Below are 18,331 nucleotides of genomic sequence, written 5' to 3'. Positions count from 1 at the left end.
CTTCCAGTAGGCTCTTTTTAATTTTTTATACTTATTTGATTTTCATCACATTCACATCCTTGCTCTTTTCTCTCTCTTCATGATCTTTATCTTTTGGGTCCTCTGAGCCAGCAAAGCAGAGAGAACCATACTTCAGATAGCCTTTATATTTAATATTTGATAAGACTTTCTCACAGTTAACTAATGCTTTAGTTGACTGGCAATGTAAGATGTTTTAAATAAGCAAAAATTAGCTTGCTTAGCATGTTGAGTTTAATAAATAAACAATATTTAATTTTTCAGAGGTCGAAATAGTAGCAGAGGCCTGCCTCAGTCTACGGTGAGTAACTTTAATGTTGTTTGCAAACTGAAATATGGTTTCTAAACCATAGATCAAAAACCAAGACCAAAAAAAAATTCCTTTTCTTGAATTTTGTATCTCAACTAACCGTACATATCAATACTGTTGGATATAAAATTAATCAGCTGTGTTTTTTGATGATGATGGACGATGTAAGATCTGTAAATAGTATTTTTCATAAGTCATTTGTTTTACAAATGGCTAAAAGCATATCTAACTCCCAAGAGATAATTGGAACCCCACTGCTGGAGTTCATTTCTTTTGAGTGTTTGATTTTGGGTTAATGTGCTACCATTTTCCTGTCATTTTTCTCTCTTGGAAAGAACCCTCCCTGCTCTTAAATTTTGGAACTTTATCAGGAAAAACTAAACTGGGTGTGAAAGGTCACAAGTTCCACATGACGGAAGGACTAATGAGAAACGGTTGTAGTTTCGGAGACTTCGCCTTTAGTAGGTTTTCTCCATTCGTGTTAAGGAGACTCGTGCTTTTAGAGTATGTAGTAAGTAGTGATGTGGTAGTTAGACCGTAGAGCCTGGCATTGATTCAGATTTGTAAAGACCACTTAACCCTATTTAGTGTGTACATTTGTGTGTTTTGATGTGTGTGGTTGTTTTAACCACTATAACACACAAGATGAAGGAATAATTTCCTCACCTCAGATTCCCTTAACTACTTGATAGTATGTATCCTCTTCCCCTGCCACCTCAATTACTGATCTCTTCCTATAGTTTTGTCTTTCCTTGAAGGTGGAAGTTGATTTTTGCTTTTCCATATCATGTGCAGTCAAAACATCCTTACTAATTTTCATCTTGAATATTTAGAATTTTATTCCCTAAGGAAGCAAAAGATAACAGGAGACCACATCTTTTTTAATGCATGTAAAGTATTATAAAGCGAATGTAACAAGACGTCTGTAGAGAGATAGATAAATAATTAATATGTGTACAGGGATGCAGATTTGCTAATTTTTTTTTTTAACATTGCAGATTTCTTTTGATGGAATCTATGCAAATATGAGGATGGTTCATATACTTACATCAGTTGTTGTAAGTTCCCAAGATTATCGGGGATTGCTTCCCAGTAATGGAATAAAATAATTTGGAATAAAATAATTAAGTTAAATGTGGATGATTGATTATCAAAGCAGCATCCTCTGAATCAGGATGATTTAGAAAAATGTATTAGAAGTTGAAGTAATTGTAAGCTTTCAAAACATTCTTGTTAGTTCTCCTATGTAGAAAACAGTATTAGTAGTTGTCTGTCTTTAGTACATTGTTTGCCACCTAATAACCACCTAATAAAACTAGAGTCAGAGTAATGTACTTATAGTATTTAACACTCAAAATTCTCAATCAGGGCTGCCTAAAGAATTTTTAGAATTCTACAGGTTATTATCTGTCAGTGAACACTAATATTTTGCATGAAGCCTGATGAGCTGTAACAAGTGAAATAAAAAGTTATCCCTCATGGCTGGGTTGCACACTATTTCTTTGATAAATTAATTATGTCGTTGTAGGGATCCAAATGTGAAGTACAGGTGAAAAACGGAGGTGTATATGAAGGAGTTTTTAAAACATACAGTCCTAAGGTAATTTTTATTTCATCTTTTTTGTTGTTGTTAAATGTAAAACCCTACAAGCTGTCAACTACTGTATTTTTGTCTGGTTTCCTGGCAGTGTATGTTAGTTTCTGCTTTAGCAATTTATAGTTAATGAGGTGAGTATGTCACATTTTCATGCTGAGTATTTCATGTGTAAAACCATTTTGAATGCTGTTGCCTCTGGTTTCAAGCACTGCTTATTTTGTCAATTGGTTGAAATAATCATATTTCTTTAAAAGTTTTTTCTTTTTATTACCACTTGTTAGTGAAATCGCATTGTTTTACATCCTTGTTAATTTTTGACAGTGTAGGTTTTCTTCCCAAAGACTTCTTGATCCATATGCTTAATTATTTTGACGTTTTTAAGCATAAGAAGTCAGAAGAGGGGCAGCGTGGTTGCATTTTTTTCCCTCTTTGTCACTATTATTGTGCCCAAGACAGACCACAGTAATAAGGATCAATTTTTAGATGCAAGATTTTTCTGTGAAAAATCAGTCTAGGTTTCTCATTTCTGAGAAATAATAGGATTATATCTTGGGTATTTTTTGCCTAATACATACAAGAAATTGTACTTTAATGTGCTGAAGAATTCCTGTGCAATTTGATGTTACAAATGCTGTAAATATTTGCCCATGTTTTTCATGTTAGTGTGACTTGGTACTTGATGCTGCACATGAGAAAAGTTCTGAATCTAGTTCGGGGCCAAAACGTGAAGAAATAATGGAGAGTATTTTGTTCAAGTGTTCTGACTTTGTTGTGGTACAGTTTAAAGATATGGACTCCAGCTATGCAAGAAGAGGTGAGTTTTGATTTCCTACATAAGCTTCATGATTTATTAGATTAAGTCAAGCATACATTCCTTACACCGATCAGGTCAGACTTTTTCTTTTAAAGAAATACAGGCCTTTTAGAATAATTTGGGAATTTTAATGCATTTTTGTTGGAAAATGAACTTTAGTACTTCTAGTAGCATTAGTGACAGTATTCTACTAAAAAATAAATTTGTATTTTCTAGCATTTCATGGTCAAGAATGCTATTAATTATATGCAGTTGAAAGTTTCTTTTCTCATTTGACCTTACAGTATTTTAGTTTATAAATCTTTAGTTTCATAGTGTTTCTAAACAATGCTCATGTGATTTAATTATGTGTACAGTTTTATAAATGGTTTAGTATTATCATTTGGAAAAAAAAAACAAAACAGGGCTCAGGAGAAGGCAGGCAGCTGTGATGATTAATGAAGTTGTAAAAGGTATGTAGATTATGTATGTTTTTTGAGAAACCATATGGGACTATGCTTTGAGAATATAAAAGTGGTGATGTAGTTATAGTGAAATTTAGTCTGTTTCAAGTGTCCACTGATGATGAAAACAGAATCGCTATCCTTTGGAGCCCTGCAGTGCTGAGTGTTTACTAACACACTAGCAGTTTTGTGGACATTGTTGACTAAAATTCTAAAATTAATTTTGGGGGGTCAAATTCTATGGTCAGTTCTCTCTTGGTCAGTTCTCTTGGAACTCTTAATGAGATTCTCACCTTCAGTTAGCATGCTTTCTCAGAGGCTGGCTGTGCAAGATTATTCACTGTCACTGCTATGCAGTGTTGATAAGACGTAATCTGTTCTTGTAAGCTTCTCAGATGTCTTTGACTTAAACAGCTCTTTGTCTAAGATTTCTTCACTGATTCATACAAGGAAGCAGGTCTTTGGAGATGATATTTATGTCTAGGGGCAGAATTATTACTTATGCTTTAAATATATTACAACTGTTCCACTGTTGTAAAATTTTTTTTTTTTTAAGATTTTATTTGTGCATACAGAACTGGGGTGCAGGCCAAAGGTGCAGGAGCAGTGAGAGGCTTCACCAGAGACAGAGTGGAGAGCAGAACAGGCAGATGGATGAAGGACACTGGTGAGGGGAGCAGCGGGCGGGTCAGGAGAGGTCTGCAGTGCCCTGTGGTCACCTCCGGGGCTGGAGATTGAACTTGATCTGAAGCAGCTGTGGTTAGCTTGCAGTGCTGTGGTTTAACTCACTGCGTCACCAGGGAGGGCCCACCGTTGTAAATTTCAGAATTGACCTTGGATAATAAGCAATAAAAGAAAACAAAATTTTGGTTGAGTTTAGTTCCTGGCACTCTTGGAGAAATTATTCACCACCACCACAATGAAATGATAACCAGCCCTGTTGGGTAGCAGGTCCTCTAACTTACAGCCATTTACAGTATGCTTTTCATTTTTTTTCTTTTCCAAGTGAATTGGCACTTCTCAAATTTGGGAACGGAGATAATAGTTTTAGATAGTTATGGTATCGTTCTTTGATCCTCTGCAAAATTAATTTGTTATCTCCGTAAGTCTGCTTCTCAGGTAATTTGTATTTCATGTCAACACCGCACACCCCCCGCCCCCCAATAACAGATCAGAGCATCAGCGTTGACAGTCAGTGTTCTGTACACATAAAGGAATGGATATATTTTGCTTTATATACAAAATGTTAGCATTTATTGATGAAGACATCTAATCGTGGAATTCTTTCAGATATTTAAAGACTGGTGGTTTAGTGAGTTACACAATGATGTCCAATTCATAGCTTAATAATAGTGTTAAGTCATGTGTTTAGTATTCCAGGCTCTTAAGCCAGATTCTTAACACTATTATGGCAGCAGAAATTGCCTGTTGTGAAAGAAAAGTAGTGTTTGGGAGGTATGATTAGTATATAAGAATTGATTAATTATAAAAATTAAGATATTGAGTACAGCTTTTAGATTTAGTTTAAATTAAAGACTTATTCAGATTTCTAGTGCCCTTGAGTAAGGGTAGGTTTTCTTAAGGGTGTGTCACATTTTGTCACTGGTGTTTTGGGAATCTTTAGTTCTCATTCCTAATTAGTCTGGGTGAGGCTCTGGTCATGTGATTCTGACGTACAGCCATGAGTGAACAGGTGAGGAGATCCTAGGAATGACTGTTGTGTGAATGTCAAGTAGAATACTTGAAAAGGGATCCTTTCTGTCTAAGAAGTAGAGATTATTTCAAATAGTCTCTGATACTGTCAGTTTGATACCACTTTCTACATCTTATCTGGGTATATGGATTGAGGTTTCTTTTAAGCATTGATAGACTGAGTGATAAGAACTGTATTAGTTTCAGCTTCTTAAAAGAAAAGGGAAATGAACTTACTTTCTGAGGTTTTATCTTAGGGTTCTCTTTTGTAATAGTATTGCCAGATCTAGTTGAATTTAGTTGAAAATATTAACTGAATTTGAATGCATATTACGTGTCATACAATGTTGTTTTTTTATGTTTCATTTAATCATTTTTCTTTCTGAAGTCGGTGCAATCATTATTCACATATTGTAGACGAGGAAACTGCAAACCAGCTAGGTAAATTGGTTAAGTGAGGACACAAACCCATTGCTCTCTAAATCCTAAGTCATGTGCTAGAATGACATGTTACGTGGTCTGATTTGTTGTTTAAGCTATGCCAGAATAAGTCTGATTTACCTCAAAGAATTTCCCCACAAAGCAAAAAAAAAGTTTTTTTTAAGGGCCGCCCTGGTGACACAGCTTCAGCATTATGAAGCTGTCTTGCTGCCACTGTAGCACGAGTTGAATCCCCCGCCAGGGAGCTGACCCAAATGGTGCAGCAGACCTCTCCTGTCTCACCTGCTGCTCCTCAGCAGTGTATTTATTTCAGTAGTCAGTAAGCTTGTTCTGCTTCCCACTCAGTGAACCCCCTCCCCCACCTATACCCCGGCTCTTGTATGCATAAATCAGCCTCAAAAAAATTTTGACCAATATTAATATGCAGATTATTGCATTGCATTTTTTAGTCTGATTTTTTTAAAAAAAAATGTATTTATGCATACCGAACTGGGATACAGGCTAGAAGTGCAGGGGCGATAAGAGAATTCACCAGAGACAGAGCGGGGAGCAGAACAGACAGATCGACGAAGTCCACTGCTGAGGGGAGCAGCAGGCGGGTCAGGAGAGGTCTGCCGCGCCCTGTGGTCACCTCCAGGTGGGCAGGGATTGAACTCATGCTGACGTGGCTTTGGCTTCTTAGTGCTGTGCTTTAACCCGCTGCGCCACCAGGGAGGGCACAGTCTGATATTTTGGGGGAAACTTGAAGTTGAGGTCAGTATGGCTTTAATTTCTTAATGTTAACTTCACTGATCTAAAAAAAAATACTAAATTTGTCTTAATACATACATATGTAAATAAGGGCCTAGAAATAATTGATACTTTTTTTTTTTTAAATAAAAAGATTTATTTATTTATGCCTACAGAACTGGGGTATGGGCCAGAGTTGCAGGGAGTGAGAGGATTCATCAAAGACAGAGTGGGGAGTAGAACAGATGGACTGAAAATACACTGCTGAGGGGTAGCAGCAGGTTGGTCAGGAGAGATCTGCCGTGCTATGTGGGTCAGCTCCCTGGCCAGGGACCGAACTCGTGCTGCCCTGGCTTCAGTAGCTTCATAGTGCTGTGCTTTAACCTGCTGCGCCACCAGGGAGGGCCCTGATACCATTTTATGATAGGAAGAATAAGTTTTATTTGATCTTTCTAATGTTACACATGTACCAATTTGATTTGTGATGAAATGGGCAAAATGTAAAATTAGCTTTATCTTTTATAAGATATAATTTGCATACAGTTAGAAAAGGCCATCAGATTATCACTGAAAAGTTAGCATGTGGTTTATCCTTTCTCAGAATTCCAGTATAGAGAGATCTGCGGGGCTGTTATTTTTTTCCCTCGTAATTTTGCCATGCATTTTTTTAGCTGCCTTTGTCTCTTATCCCTTTTCACCTTTTTCTTGGTTTCCTGTCTCTTTTCAACGTCCCTTTTTCATCTACTTTTTGCCTTTGTTTTTTTCCTTTACTTTTCTTAATGCTCCTTGAATCATGTATTTCTCTTTAATACCTCAGTTAAGCTATATTTTAATTCTGTGACTTTTCTTCCTTATTCCATTCTTCCTCGTGCTTCTTTATTCGTTCATTTTGTTGTATTTTCTTTTTTAGTATTTTCAGCATGGAGGGCATTTTCAGCAGAAGTAAGGTCTGAGGACCAAATCCACTCATTAGTAAATAAAATTTTATTGTAGCACAGACCCAATTCATTTATGTGTTGTCTGTGACTGCTTTCATGCTATAGTGATAAAGTTGAATCCTCGTACAGATACTGTATGGTTTGCAAAGCCAAATATATCTACTGTTTGCCCTCTGGCATAAAGTGTCAATTCCAGGCCTAGATCATATTTCCTACTGCATTTGTGCTATTATGGCTGGTCACAAATACATCACAAATACTGGCTTTGGTGAAATAATACAGAACATATTTCCTTTAAATTCACGGGTTGAGGCTGATACTGTGTAGTTTCATTTAATTATTTATGACTATTCAAATTGAATTTAGCCTGAAGAATAATTTTTACTACCAACTCCTGTCATAATAAGTGGAAAAACCATGTTTGAGAAATCTGTAATTGGGAACCATTTCCATCTTCAATAGTCCACTCCCTGCTCTACCTGCAAATTTATCTTTCCCCTGGTCATTATTCTCATTCCTTGAGTTCTAGTAAAAGGAATGTCTTACTTTTGTTCAGTTCTAGCTTCTCTAATCATACCGTTGATGGTATGCATTGTACCGTTCTTAGGTTCTTGTTTTTTTATATCAGCTGTTTCCAGACTCTTTAACTTTCTCCATTTGCTTCTTCCTTTCAGCTTGAAAGCCTATTCAAGTCCCTCTTTTTAAAAGGATCTTTTTTGATGCTGAATTACTCGTTACTATCCTATCTTTTCTCCCTTCTTTACCCAAATTTCTTCTTCTTCCATGGCGTTGTAGTTTGCCTTTTATACTCACACCAGGAACCTGGAAATTCTGAGCTTACCATTTAATCTCTATTGCTGGGTCTTTTGGACTCATCACTGCTATATATGAAACTGTTGATTTCATCTTAACTCCTAAAGCTGCTCTACCTTTTTTTTTGTGTCTTACTAATCATTCATTCCCTGTCTCATTTCTTGGGCTTCATTTCCATTACATGGCCCTTAAAAGTGTTTTGGTTCCTAGTTTCTTTTCCCACATATCAGTTGTTTATGTACTCATAATTTCAGTTACCACAAACAGGTCCCTCTCCACACATTTCTGTGTCTTTGCTCTTTTACAACATGTTTTACTATGATTACATGTTACTGTCTCCACCACTATAGCTCGTGTGAGCCTGGCACAGTGTTTTGCCACCCATAGTATGGGTCAGTATAGATGTCTTTGAATAAATGAAAACCCTTTGAATTAGGGCCTTTGCATACTTGAAGAAGTTCTGTATTCTGTAAAGAATGAGAAAGCTATAAGTGGTTTTATGTATCCAAGCAGTCAGCAAATACTTATGAGCACTGGAATGTATTCATTGCTATGCTTGTTGCTATGGACAGTACAGAGAAATTCAAGACTATTTTGGGTCCATTTTGAGAAGTAAGTGAAACTATGTAGTCACCCTACTCACATAGATATACATTTAATTTCAGGGAGTTGATGCATTCTTGTTACGAAGCTCTGTTCTAGGTATTTTCCTATGCTATACCAAGGCATAGGAAAGAATTTGAGAAAAATAGAAGGCTGAAATTGGTAGCATTGAATTCTAAATGGATTTCAAAAAAATGAAGAATTGTATGGTTTATAGTAGTGGGGGTGTGTGACTAGAGAACAATGAGGAAATCACATAGCTTATTTTATTCTTGTTTTGCATTACTGTGCTCTCCCTAATGTAGTTGGCCAGTAGGACCAAGAGGCCAAAGTCCTACAAGTAATAGAAGGAGCTCTCTTCTGAAGGGCTATTTTGGCATCTAGAAACACATTCCAGAACAGGAAATAACCGGGGAAACCTTGGATGCTAAGGATCCAAGACCTGCTCATAGATTGTACTGTAGTAGAGCAGACAGCTGGGTAGGCACATTTTTGCAGCTAAGGATATAGTAGTCTCTGTATGAGCAGGAAGTTGGACAGCTCTAAAGCTGAACAGGCAGACAGGATCTGCAGTCTGGTCAGATTCTCATAGTAATCTTGGAAGATAATAACCCCTTTTGTTGAAATTGACAAAATGATTCTAAAGTTTATGAAATAAATAAAAAGATTTTGGAAATTTTTCTCCTGCAAGAGTCATGAAAGGATGACTTGCCCTACTAAGTATTTGAAATGTATTAGAATTAAAACACAGTTGCCATAGTAGCAAACAATAAACTTTAAACTTATGGGAGTTTTGTGGTAATAAGTGGTAAAGATGACACTTTAAATCTGGAATACAGGTGACTTATTCGGTAAATGGTGTTGAGACTATCTTGGGGAGTGGGTTAGGTTCTTATTATGTGATACTTCATGTATCAGCTTGCTAAAGGGTAAAAGTGAGGAAGATTAATATTACCTGGAGACAGTGAAGGTGTCAAAAAATGACATTCTGCTTACTTGTGGTTTAAGTAAAAACAAGTAGAGTTCTTGAACCCAGGAGTAGGTTAGTCATTCAGTTGACTCCAGGACATTTTCAGCAAGGTAATGTCCTGGAAGTATCGATATTATGTAAGTATTTTATCAATAACTGGTTTTAGTTTTATTTTCTTTCTTGCTGTGCAGTTTCAGTGGAGACACATGAATAGCAAATACATTAAAAGTAATAATGCAGGGCAATGAAGGAATGTAGATATATTGTCCCTGTTTTAATTCCTAGTCCATCTAGCTATAAATAGTAATTGATTGCTTTCATCACCTGGCAAAGAGTTTTAATCTTAGTCAGAAGGCCAAGAAGTGATCTGGCAAAGTTTTAAGTGAGCATGTGCTCTTGAATAGTTGTTCTTCTGATTTATATTAGAAAAGAACAGTCTGAATCTGTGAGCTGTTTTATACATTTGCTAAGGAACAGTGTGCAGCTGTAAGAAATGGAATGAATTTTATTTTATTATTTCATGACCTATTTCTGAAAAATTTTTTAAAAGATTTATTTATTTATTTATGCATTCAGAACTGAGGTACAGGGGCGATGAGTGGATTCACCAGAGGTAGAGCGGGGAGCAGAATAGGCAGATGATGAAGTACGCTGCTGAGGGGAGCAGCAGGCGGGTCAGGAGAGGTCTGCCGCGCCCTGTGGTCACCTCCGGGGCAGGCGGGAATCGAACTCATGTGGAAATGGCTTTAGCTTCTTAGTGCAGTGCTTTAACCTGCTGCGCCACCAGGGAGGGCCCCTATTTCTGAATATTTTATCTGTAGGGTTGAGGTTAAGTTGTTATAGAAGACTACAGTACTTAACTAATAGTATCTGCTGTACAATTCCCAATTGTGTTTTTTGATTCCTAGTTGCTAAATTCTCTTTTTTGATTCCTGTATGTTTGTGAATTGTTTTCAGCCCACACCTTCTTTGTAATCACTTTCCATTTCCTTTCTAACTTTTAAGTTTAAAACAGTGCCTTTATTTAAAAAAAAAAAAAAAAAGGTGGAAACAGCTTAATCAATGATTGGGGCCCACCTCATTTTTTTCCAGATGACATAGACTAAAGGCGCATTCTTTTCCCTCAAAACGAGATTGTAAATTAGAAATTTAATGAAGAAGATGAAAACAGAATGTTTATCTCCTAACATCCCACCACACAAAGTCTATCTTCCTGTTGGCATCTTTGAATTTACTTTGATTCTCTTAAAGATAATGTAGGAGTTAGCATTCTAACTTTGTATTGCCTTTTTGTTTTTTTTTTTTAAGATTTATTTATTCATACAGAAATGGGGTACTGGCCAGAGGTGCAGGGGTGGTGAGAGGATTCACCAGAAACAGTGGGGAGCAGAACAGGTAGATCAACAAAGTCCACTGCTGAGGGGAGCACAAGGAGATAGGAGAGGTCTGCTGTGCCACATGGGTCACCTTTGGGGTGGGGATCGAACACACTGGAGCGGCCACGACTTGGCTTAGCTTCTCAGTTCAGCGCTCCAACCCACTGTGCCACCAGGGAGGCCCTCTATTGTCTTTTTTTTTTTTTTAAGGTCAGCAAATCTCCAAAGTCAGCATCCACTTTTTTCTCTTCTCTTATTTTCTGTGTTACACTAATCGTGCATTGCTATAGCGTTTGCTGTGCTTTTGGGCCCGTCCTGCTGGCACAAGCAGGTTAAAGCACAGTGCTGTGAAGCCAGATGCGGTCAGCCACTGAGTGGGGGAGGTGACCCACACGGTACAGCAGACCTTTCCTGAACTTGGTGTGCTTTTGCTTCTGTAATTTTGACTTACTCTTCATTCTGATCTTTCAAAGGAAACTGGTGGTTTTAAGTTTTTCTCCTTTGTATGTAGTTGATTTTGAAGTTTTTTTTTTTTTTTTTAAGATTTATTTATTTACACATACAAGGGTACAGGCCAGACGTGCCAGTGGTAGTGAGAGGATTCAGGAGAGACAGAGTTGGGAGCAGAACAGGCGGATCGACAAAGTCCACTGCTGAGGGGAGCCGCAGGCAGGTCAGGAGAGTTCTGACCTCTGGGGTGGGGATCGAACTCATGCTGAAATGGCTTTAGCTTCTTAGTGCTGTGCTTTAACCTGCTGTGCCACCAGGTAGGGCACACAAAGGAATTCTTAAGCATTGTTTTTCTGATACGATCTCATCCCTTGTTCACAGATCTGCGGTGTCCATTGTTGCTCACAGAATAAAGTTGGGAGGCCATACCTTGGCTTCCGGTGCCTTTTACTGTGGAACTTCTCTTTTTCAGATTTATCTCATTATTCCTCAGTATCAGTCCACTTCTTGACCCAAACATCTATTTTGCTACAAGCCAGACATTCCAGTCTTGATCTTTGAGCTAGCTAATCTTGCTGCTGGATTTACTTTTCACTATAACTATCCCTTCCTCACTACAGTTTCTCAAGATTGAGCTCAAGTCACCTTCTTTAAAGTCTTCCTTGCTCACTCTGATCTCTCTCTTCTTTTCTTTGGCATTGAAGAACTGGGGTGTAGGTCAGAGGTGTGACTGGTAAGACAGTGCAGAGCACTGTTGTTAAGGGGGAGCAGCTGGCAAGTCAGGAGAGGTCTGGTGCTGGGGATGGAACTCAGGCTGTGCAGGTGATAGCTCTGAAGTGGGACCCCAGGGCCACCAGGGAGGCCCACTGGGGTCTGTTTTTATTGCCTGTACTGGTCGCTATTAAATTTTACTATATTTTTTAGCACAGAATATTTCATTCTGCTCCCAGTGAAATCTCATGCTGAATCCCAGTCAAAGGTGTAGTAACAGCTATAGTGATGGGGGAGAAAAGGGATGTGTCAGAACTTGAGCCTTTGCTCTGTCTGGTAAAGTACCCAAAGAAACCTTAGGGGGTTGGATGACCAGTTGAACCGTCTCTTATATCGGCTTTAGTATATTTTATTTTGCCAAATGTGTTACAATTTCCTGGAGTTCAGACATTATTCTTACTGAATGAGGGATGTTATTTCCTGTGGTGTTTAGCATAATGTCTTACAGTAGGTACTCAATATCTTATATATAGAGAGAGGTTTAATTTTGTTGATTTAAACATTTTTTTTATATATTTTACACGCTCATTAGGGAAAAGCAAATTTTTTTTTTCTCACAGTTGTATTGGAACAGATGATGAGACATTTAATTACCTCTCATTTTCAGAGAACTCAAAGCAGTTACTCCTAGCCAAATTTAAATAGGCTGTCCTATCCCATAACATACCAGAGTATGTTTTTCTGAAAGAAGGCTGCTACTAGCAAGCATTTAAGTACTCTTTGGGTATGTAAATAATAATTTCAAGTGTCAAACTTTGAAAATTGACCCAAATGAGTCTTACACAAGTGAGAAAAGTCAGCAGCACAGGTAAATGTAAGTATTACCATACAGAGTGCATTAAAGCCTACACACAGGCTATTTAAAGATCTTTAAAAGTAATTACTTTGGCTGTTAATGCGTGTTAGAAATGCACCCATACTTCAGTTTACATCTACTGATGTAATGTATTCACTTGTGAAGAGTAGTATGAAATCAACTTCAGTTTAATTTGAAATAATGGGATTAAAAGGCAAGTAAATAAATGTTAGATATTTGTTTCTTTTTATGGCGATGAGAGTATAAACAACTCCCTCTCTTACTCATGGGTTGCAAAACAAATTTTCCTTCTTTAAGTGTGCTAGAGGCAAAGATGTGAGTATGAGGCTCTTCTCTGGAACAATGCCATCCTTTTCTATTAAATATTTAAAACTTTGTATAAAATATGGAGATGCAAGTGGCTGGCCAGTTCTTCATTTGTTGTGCAGGTTCTGCGCTCTGGCTGCCGCGTGCTGAGAGGTGTTGCATCACTTCAGCCACCAGCCCTCTCATCTGCAGTAACATCTCCCTCTGCGGGGCAGTCATGGTTTTGCCACCGCTGACTTGTTCTAGTTACACAAAGGCTCTAAAAGAGACTGGTGTTTGGTTGAGAATTTCAGCTGCTGGGACAAGAAGAGATTACAGGCAGAGAAGGCTCTTACTGGCTTGGCAGGTGTGGGGAGGGGCTGCATGCCCTACAGAGGGATGTTGGGTTTCCGGTCCTGACCCAGAATGATTTATGTGTTAATTCTAATACTTTACATGATCTTTTTTTTTTTTTTCTGATTTATTCTCCTAAAAAGGTTTCAGTTGAAGGAAAACCTTGGGGACTCATTTTTGTGGCTCTAACCTCAGAACTGAATTTTGTGGTTATGTAACTGTATCTCCATGATGTAGTAAATAAACTACTTCCAATATTGCACGCATTAAGTAATTCTGCCTCTTGGGTCCAGGATGATAGTTTGAAAAGAGCTGTCATTAAAATGGACAGTCTCCACTCGTGCAGTTTTTAATTGACAGGTGCTTTTGTCTGGTGTATTTTGTGGTGCAGTTGTAACTTCTTGGTATTTGGAATAGGCGGGCATATGTCTTTGGAATGCATTCTAGTTTGTCATTATTTTATTACTAAAACTCTGATACCTTCAAATGTTACTGATAATTTGCAAATAGTAAATGGTCCAAAATTTTCTTTTCAAGGTGGTCTTTTGAAACAAAGCGGTATTCCTGAGGAATAGTGTCTTCTGAGCTCTGTTATTTCAATACCATTTATTTTCATTTCATTTTAGCATTGTTTTCCTGACTTCTCATCAGTGCAGCTGCTTCTCTTCCAGAGCATCTTCCAAAACCTCCTGTGACCATGCCAACTTAATCTTTACTCTTCTAGTCAGTTTCTTCTTGACCCTCACAAGTCTTTACATTTTTTCAAAAGATTTATTTATTTATTTATTTTAAAGATTTATTTTTTATTCATACAGAACTGGGGTACAGGCCAGAGATGTGGAGGCTGAGAGGCTTCACCAGAGACAGAGTGGGGAGCAGAACAGGCAGATCGATGAAGCCCACTGCTGAGGGGAGCAGCGGGCGGGTCAGGAGAGGTCAGTCGTGCCCTGTGGTCACCTCCGGGGCAGGCGGGGATCGAACTCATGGGGAAGTGGCTTTAGCTTCTTAATGCAGTGCTTTAACCCGCTGCGCCACCAGGGAGGGCCTAAAGATTTATTTTTTATTTATTTGTGCATAGAAGAACTGGGCCAGAGATGGGAGTGAGTGAGAGGATTCACCAGAGAGAGACTGGGGAGCAGAACAGGCTGATCGACTGAAATACACTGCTCACGGGAGCAATAGGCAAGATAGAGGTCTTCTGCACCATGTGGGTGGGGATCTAGCTGCAGTTTCTGCATGTAGCTTCATAGTACTGAGACTTCACCCCTTGAGCCACCAGAGAGGGGCCCCCCTTTTTTTTAAAGTGGAAAATTGGAGTCATTTGCTTGATCTTCCTCTGACTGTATGGTTTTTAAATTATTCTGTTTACTCCTGTAGCCTGCCTGCAGGGATGACTGGGAAAAGTGCCATTGTGGTACTGGTCTGCTTAGTCATGAATCTAGGGGCTTCTCATTCTTACTGGAGCTCCAGGAGAACACAGCGGAACTTTTTTCTTTTTTTAAAAACCTATTTCTGCAATCTTAATGACTCTCCCCTCTGGTCCACTACTTATACCTATTTCCTTCTTCCACAGCAGAATGTTCTGCTTTTTAGAACATATAGATGGAATTCTTAGCCTGGATTCCTGGATTCCCAAGTGATTCATGGACAGTATTTAGGGCATTGATGAACTTGAATGGGGGAAAAAATAACATCTTTATTTTCATTACCTTTGATTAAAAATTAGCATCTCTTGCCATTATTAATGCAGGCAACAAACAACTAGTATTAATATCTGACTTCACTTATCAAGCTCGGTTAACTTGATATCACTTACATAGATACGGATATCTTAAAGTATACATGTCACCTCTTCACAGTGTTAATAGGCTTGCTGTGGGGTTGCATCAATAAAGAAGCATGTGCATTATTACTATGGCGCAGATTGGACTCTGGCTTTTGATACTGCATTTCATTATTGATCTTTTTTGTCTTCTGTGTATTTTGTGCATTTAAATACATTCTGAGAGTGGATCCACAGGGTCCTAAAATACCAAACAGGTTCAGTGGGTAAAGAAAAAAAGGGGTTAATCTCTAATTGCAAGTTCTTTGTGCCCCTTATCTCTGTAGTTCTTTTTTTTTTTTTTTTTTTTCTTTTCCGACTGGACAGTTGTCTCCATTACTCTGCTAGGTTTGGTGTTCCTGTCCATACTCCCTGGGTCATTATTACATTCATTTACTACCTTGTATCTTTGTTATTATTTTAAGATTTATTTATGCATCCAGAACTGGGGTGCAGCCAGGGGTGCAGGGGTGGTAAGAGGCTTCACCAGAGACAGAGCGGGGAGCAAAACAGACAGATCGACAAAGCACACTGCTGAGGGGAGCAGCGGGCGGGCCAGAGGTCTGCCGGGCCCTGTGGTCACCTCTGGGGCAGGCGGGGATCGAACTCCTGCGGAAGTGGCTTTAGCTTTCCTAGTGCTGTGCTTTAGCCCACTGTGCCACCAGCGAGGGCCCTTTTTGTTATTATTTAATTACCTCTGTATGACGTGGTTTAGAATATGCAAATAGTGTAAAAATTGATATAAGTGACTATAGAATCTCCCTTCTAGGCCCAAGTTCTCTTTCCCCAGGGAAGCTTACAGATGGTATAATTCAGACCAAAAAAAAATCTCATTTTTAGTGCTCCTCTAGTCCATGTCAGAGCCCCTTTACTTCTTCCTCACTTGATTACTTGCTTGTTGTTTTTGAAGGTCTAGATCAGTCATCGCTTCTAAAGCCACAGCCTTTTTTGTTCCCAGAACTTTGTTCTGAATTATATTTTGGACTTTTCACATAGGTTCCAAAAGATTCCTTTTTCTACACCAGGGCACTTCTGCAAGAAAAGGCAGGGATTGTGTATTAGTTAAATATGAATCCACTGCACATTCAAACTCAACGACCCACAGGTTGTAGGTACTCTGTAAATGATAAAAGTGAATGAATGGCCTCTGAGTTGTGAGACAGGTACCCATTGTAACTGATACTGTATTGTGTGTAGATTGTTCTGCATATAGTTGATGGTATACCATGAGGACATGGTTTTAAAAGTTGGGAAATGTTGTATTGAAAACAGTACTATTGAAATAAATTTTCTTATTTAAAGATTCAATTGCCTGGGGTAAAGGGTTTCAAAATCTATGCACTGGCATGATTTCACTTCCCAGCTAGGCAGCTGACCCACATGGCACAGCCGACTCTTCTGTCTCGCCTGCTGCACCCCTTAGCATGTATGTCAGTAGATGTACCTGCTTTCCACTCTGTCTCTGTGAATCCTCTCCCCACCAGCATCTCTGGCCTACATTCTGGTTTTTGTATCCCTATCAAAAAGAATAGGTTACTTAATAATGACCTTTTAATACAACCAAATGATCAATAAGATAAAACCTGTTTCAGTGAAGGTTTTAGATGCTTGCTTTTCTGCTTTTGCTTCCTGTTTGGGGAGGCTTTCTAAATTTTGTTTAGAATAAATCTAATGCCAATGTATTCTAAACTATTTTTCTTGTGTACAGTAATTGGGTAGTTGGACCTAGTCTTTCCTAAATATGTTCTCTCTCTCTCACACACACACACATACATCCTCTAAATGAGAAAAAGTCTATGTATAAGGTTCTGTTTTAAGAAAAAAAGTTGTTTTTGCACTTCAGGTTCTTGTATAGAAAGAGTGCTACCTTCAGTGCTGGGTTTCTAGCACTGCTGGGTTTCCAGTGAATGCTTTGTTCACTTACATGTAAGCTTTTCAGAAACTAGTGTGGTAAACTTTGGTAGGATCTTAAGTATAAGTAATACTGAGACTGAGACTTCTTGCAGAGGCTGCATGACAGGTTTGTAATTTTCCTGCCTAATTTTGCTTCTACTTTTGTGTGAGTTAACATGGGAATTTCAGCATCCTGATAGAAGTTGCCAGATATTTCCTTGAAGCATTTTACATTTTTAATTTTATTTTTTGAAGATTGATTTATCTATGCATACAAGAACAGGTACAGGCCAGAGGTGGGGGAGGTGAGAGGGTCATCAGAGACAGAGTGGGGAGCAGAGCAGGCAGAGTAACTGAAACACACGGCTGAGGGGAGCAGCGGGCAACAGGGAAAGTGCTGCTGCCTGGCTGGTGGGGGTCACACTTGTGCTTTAGTGGTGGGCGGCAGCTTGACAGTGCAGTCTTTAACCTCTGTGCCACCAGAGTGGACCTTCACATTTTTTAAAGTAAACATGGCAAAAATAATTCGTACCAGTAATCTGTGTAACCGTAAGATGTACGGGTAGGTCTTGACTCAAGTCACTGTTTCTAGGGCCATAGTGACTTCTAGCCAAAGATAGCTTTAGGAACCCAGTCTGCCTGTCAGAACCTCTTGTAGAACTTTTTCCAAATGTTGTCATCTTCAGTGAACTGCCCCATCCCACCCCTAGCTAAGACCTGTTGCTGTTGGAGTTTTCGTTCTTTGCTCTTGGTGCTTAAAATTGCTGTCAGTGGGAGCTTTACTGCTGGCAGAGATGGCAGCTCAGTCCATAGGAGCAATTATGCTTTTATTCCCTAGTGTGCGTGCACATACACACCTATCCAAACACCTAGTTTGTGATGAAAGGAAACAAGTTCTGGCTAGGCTTATAGTGCCATGTATATATTTGCTGGCTCTAATTTCTTGTTTTGGTATCACCTCGTCTACTAGGGAGATGACGACTGTTAGAGAAGCAGTACCAAATTTAAAAAATCCTATAGAAGGGTCTTTTGAAGAAGACATAGCTAGCTGTTCATTCTTCTCTTCCTTGCATAAGACTGAGAGCTTGGTGGCTAGGAGCCTGTACTCTAGCAGAGCCAGATCAGCAAAAGCTTTACTTCCTAATCTCGAGCAAGGTGAGAGCCTATGAGTCTAGCCATTAAAATGTACGCCTGG

At 38.7% G+C, this 18,331-nt stretch overlaps 1 protein-coding gene across 2 annotated transcripts in view; it reads left to right on the top strand.

The window, feature by feature from the left end:
* The first annotated feature begins 285 nt into the window (after positions 1-285).
* ATXN2 (ataxin 2) overlaps positions 286-18,331 on the top strand; it is a 63,425-nt gene continuing 45,379 nt past the window's right edge. For both annotated transcript variants that reach the window (XM_012730936.1, XM_012730937.1), the window contains exons 1-4: positions 286-319; positions 1,327-1,386; positions 1,857-1,928; positions 2,589-2,739. In XM_012730936.1, coding sequence (XP_012586390.1) covers positions 1,354-1,386; positions 1,857-1,928; positions 2,589-2,739 — 256 coding nt within the window. In that variant the 5' untranslated portion in view covers positions 286-319; positions 1,327-1,353. The remainder of the gene's footprint in view (positions 320-1,326; positions 1,387-1,856; positions 1,929-2,588; positions 2,740-18,331) is intronic.

This window comes from Condylura cristata, unplaced genomic scaffold (genome assembly GCF_000260355.1).
Source record: "Condylura cristata isolate star-nosed mole 26May11 unplaced genomic scaffold, ConCri1.0 scaffold00029, whole genome shotgun sequence".
NCBI lineage: Eukaryota > Metazoa > Chordata > Mammalia > Eulipotyphla > Talpidae > Condylura > Condylura cristata.
This window is presented reverse-complemented; position numbering and strand designations above follow the sequence as displayed.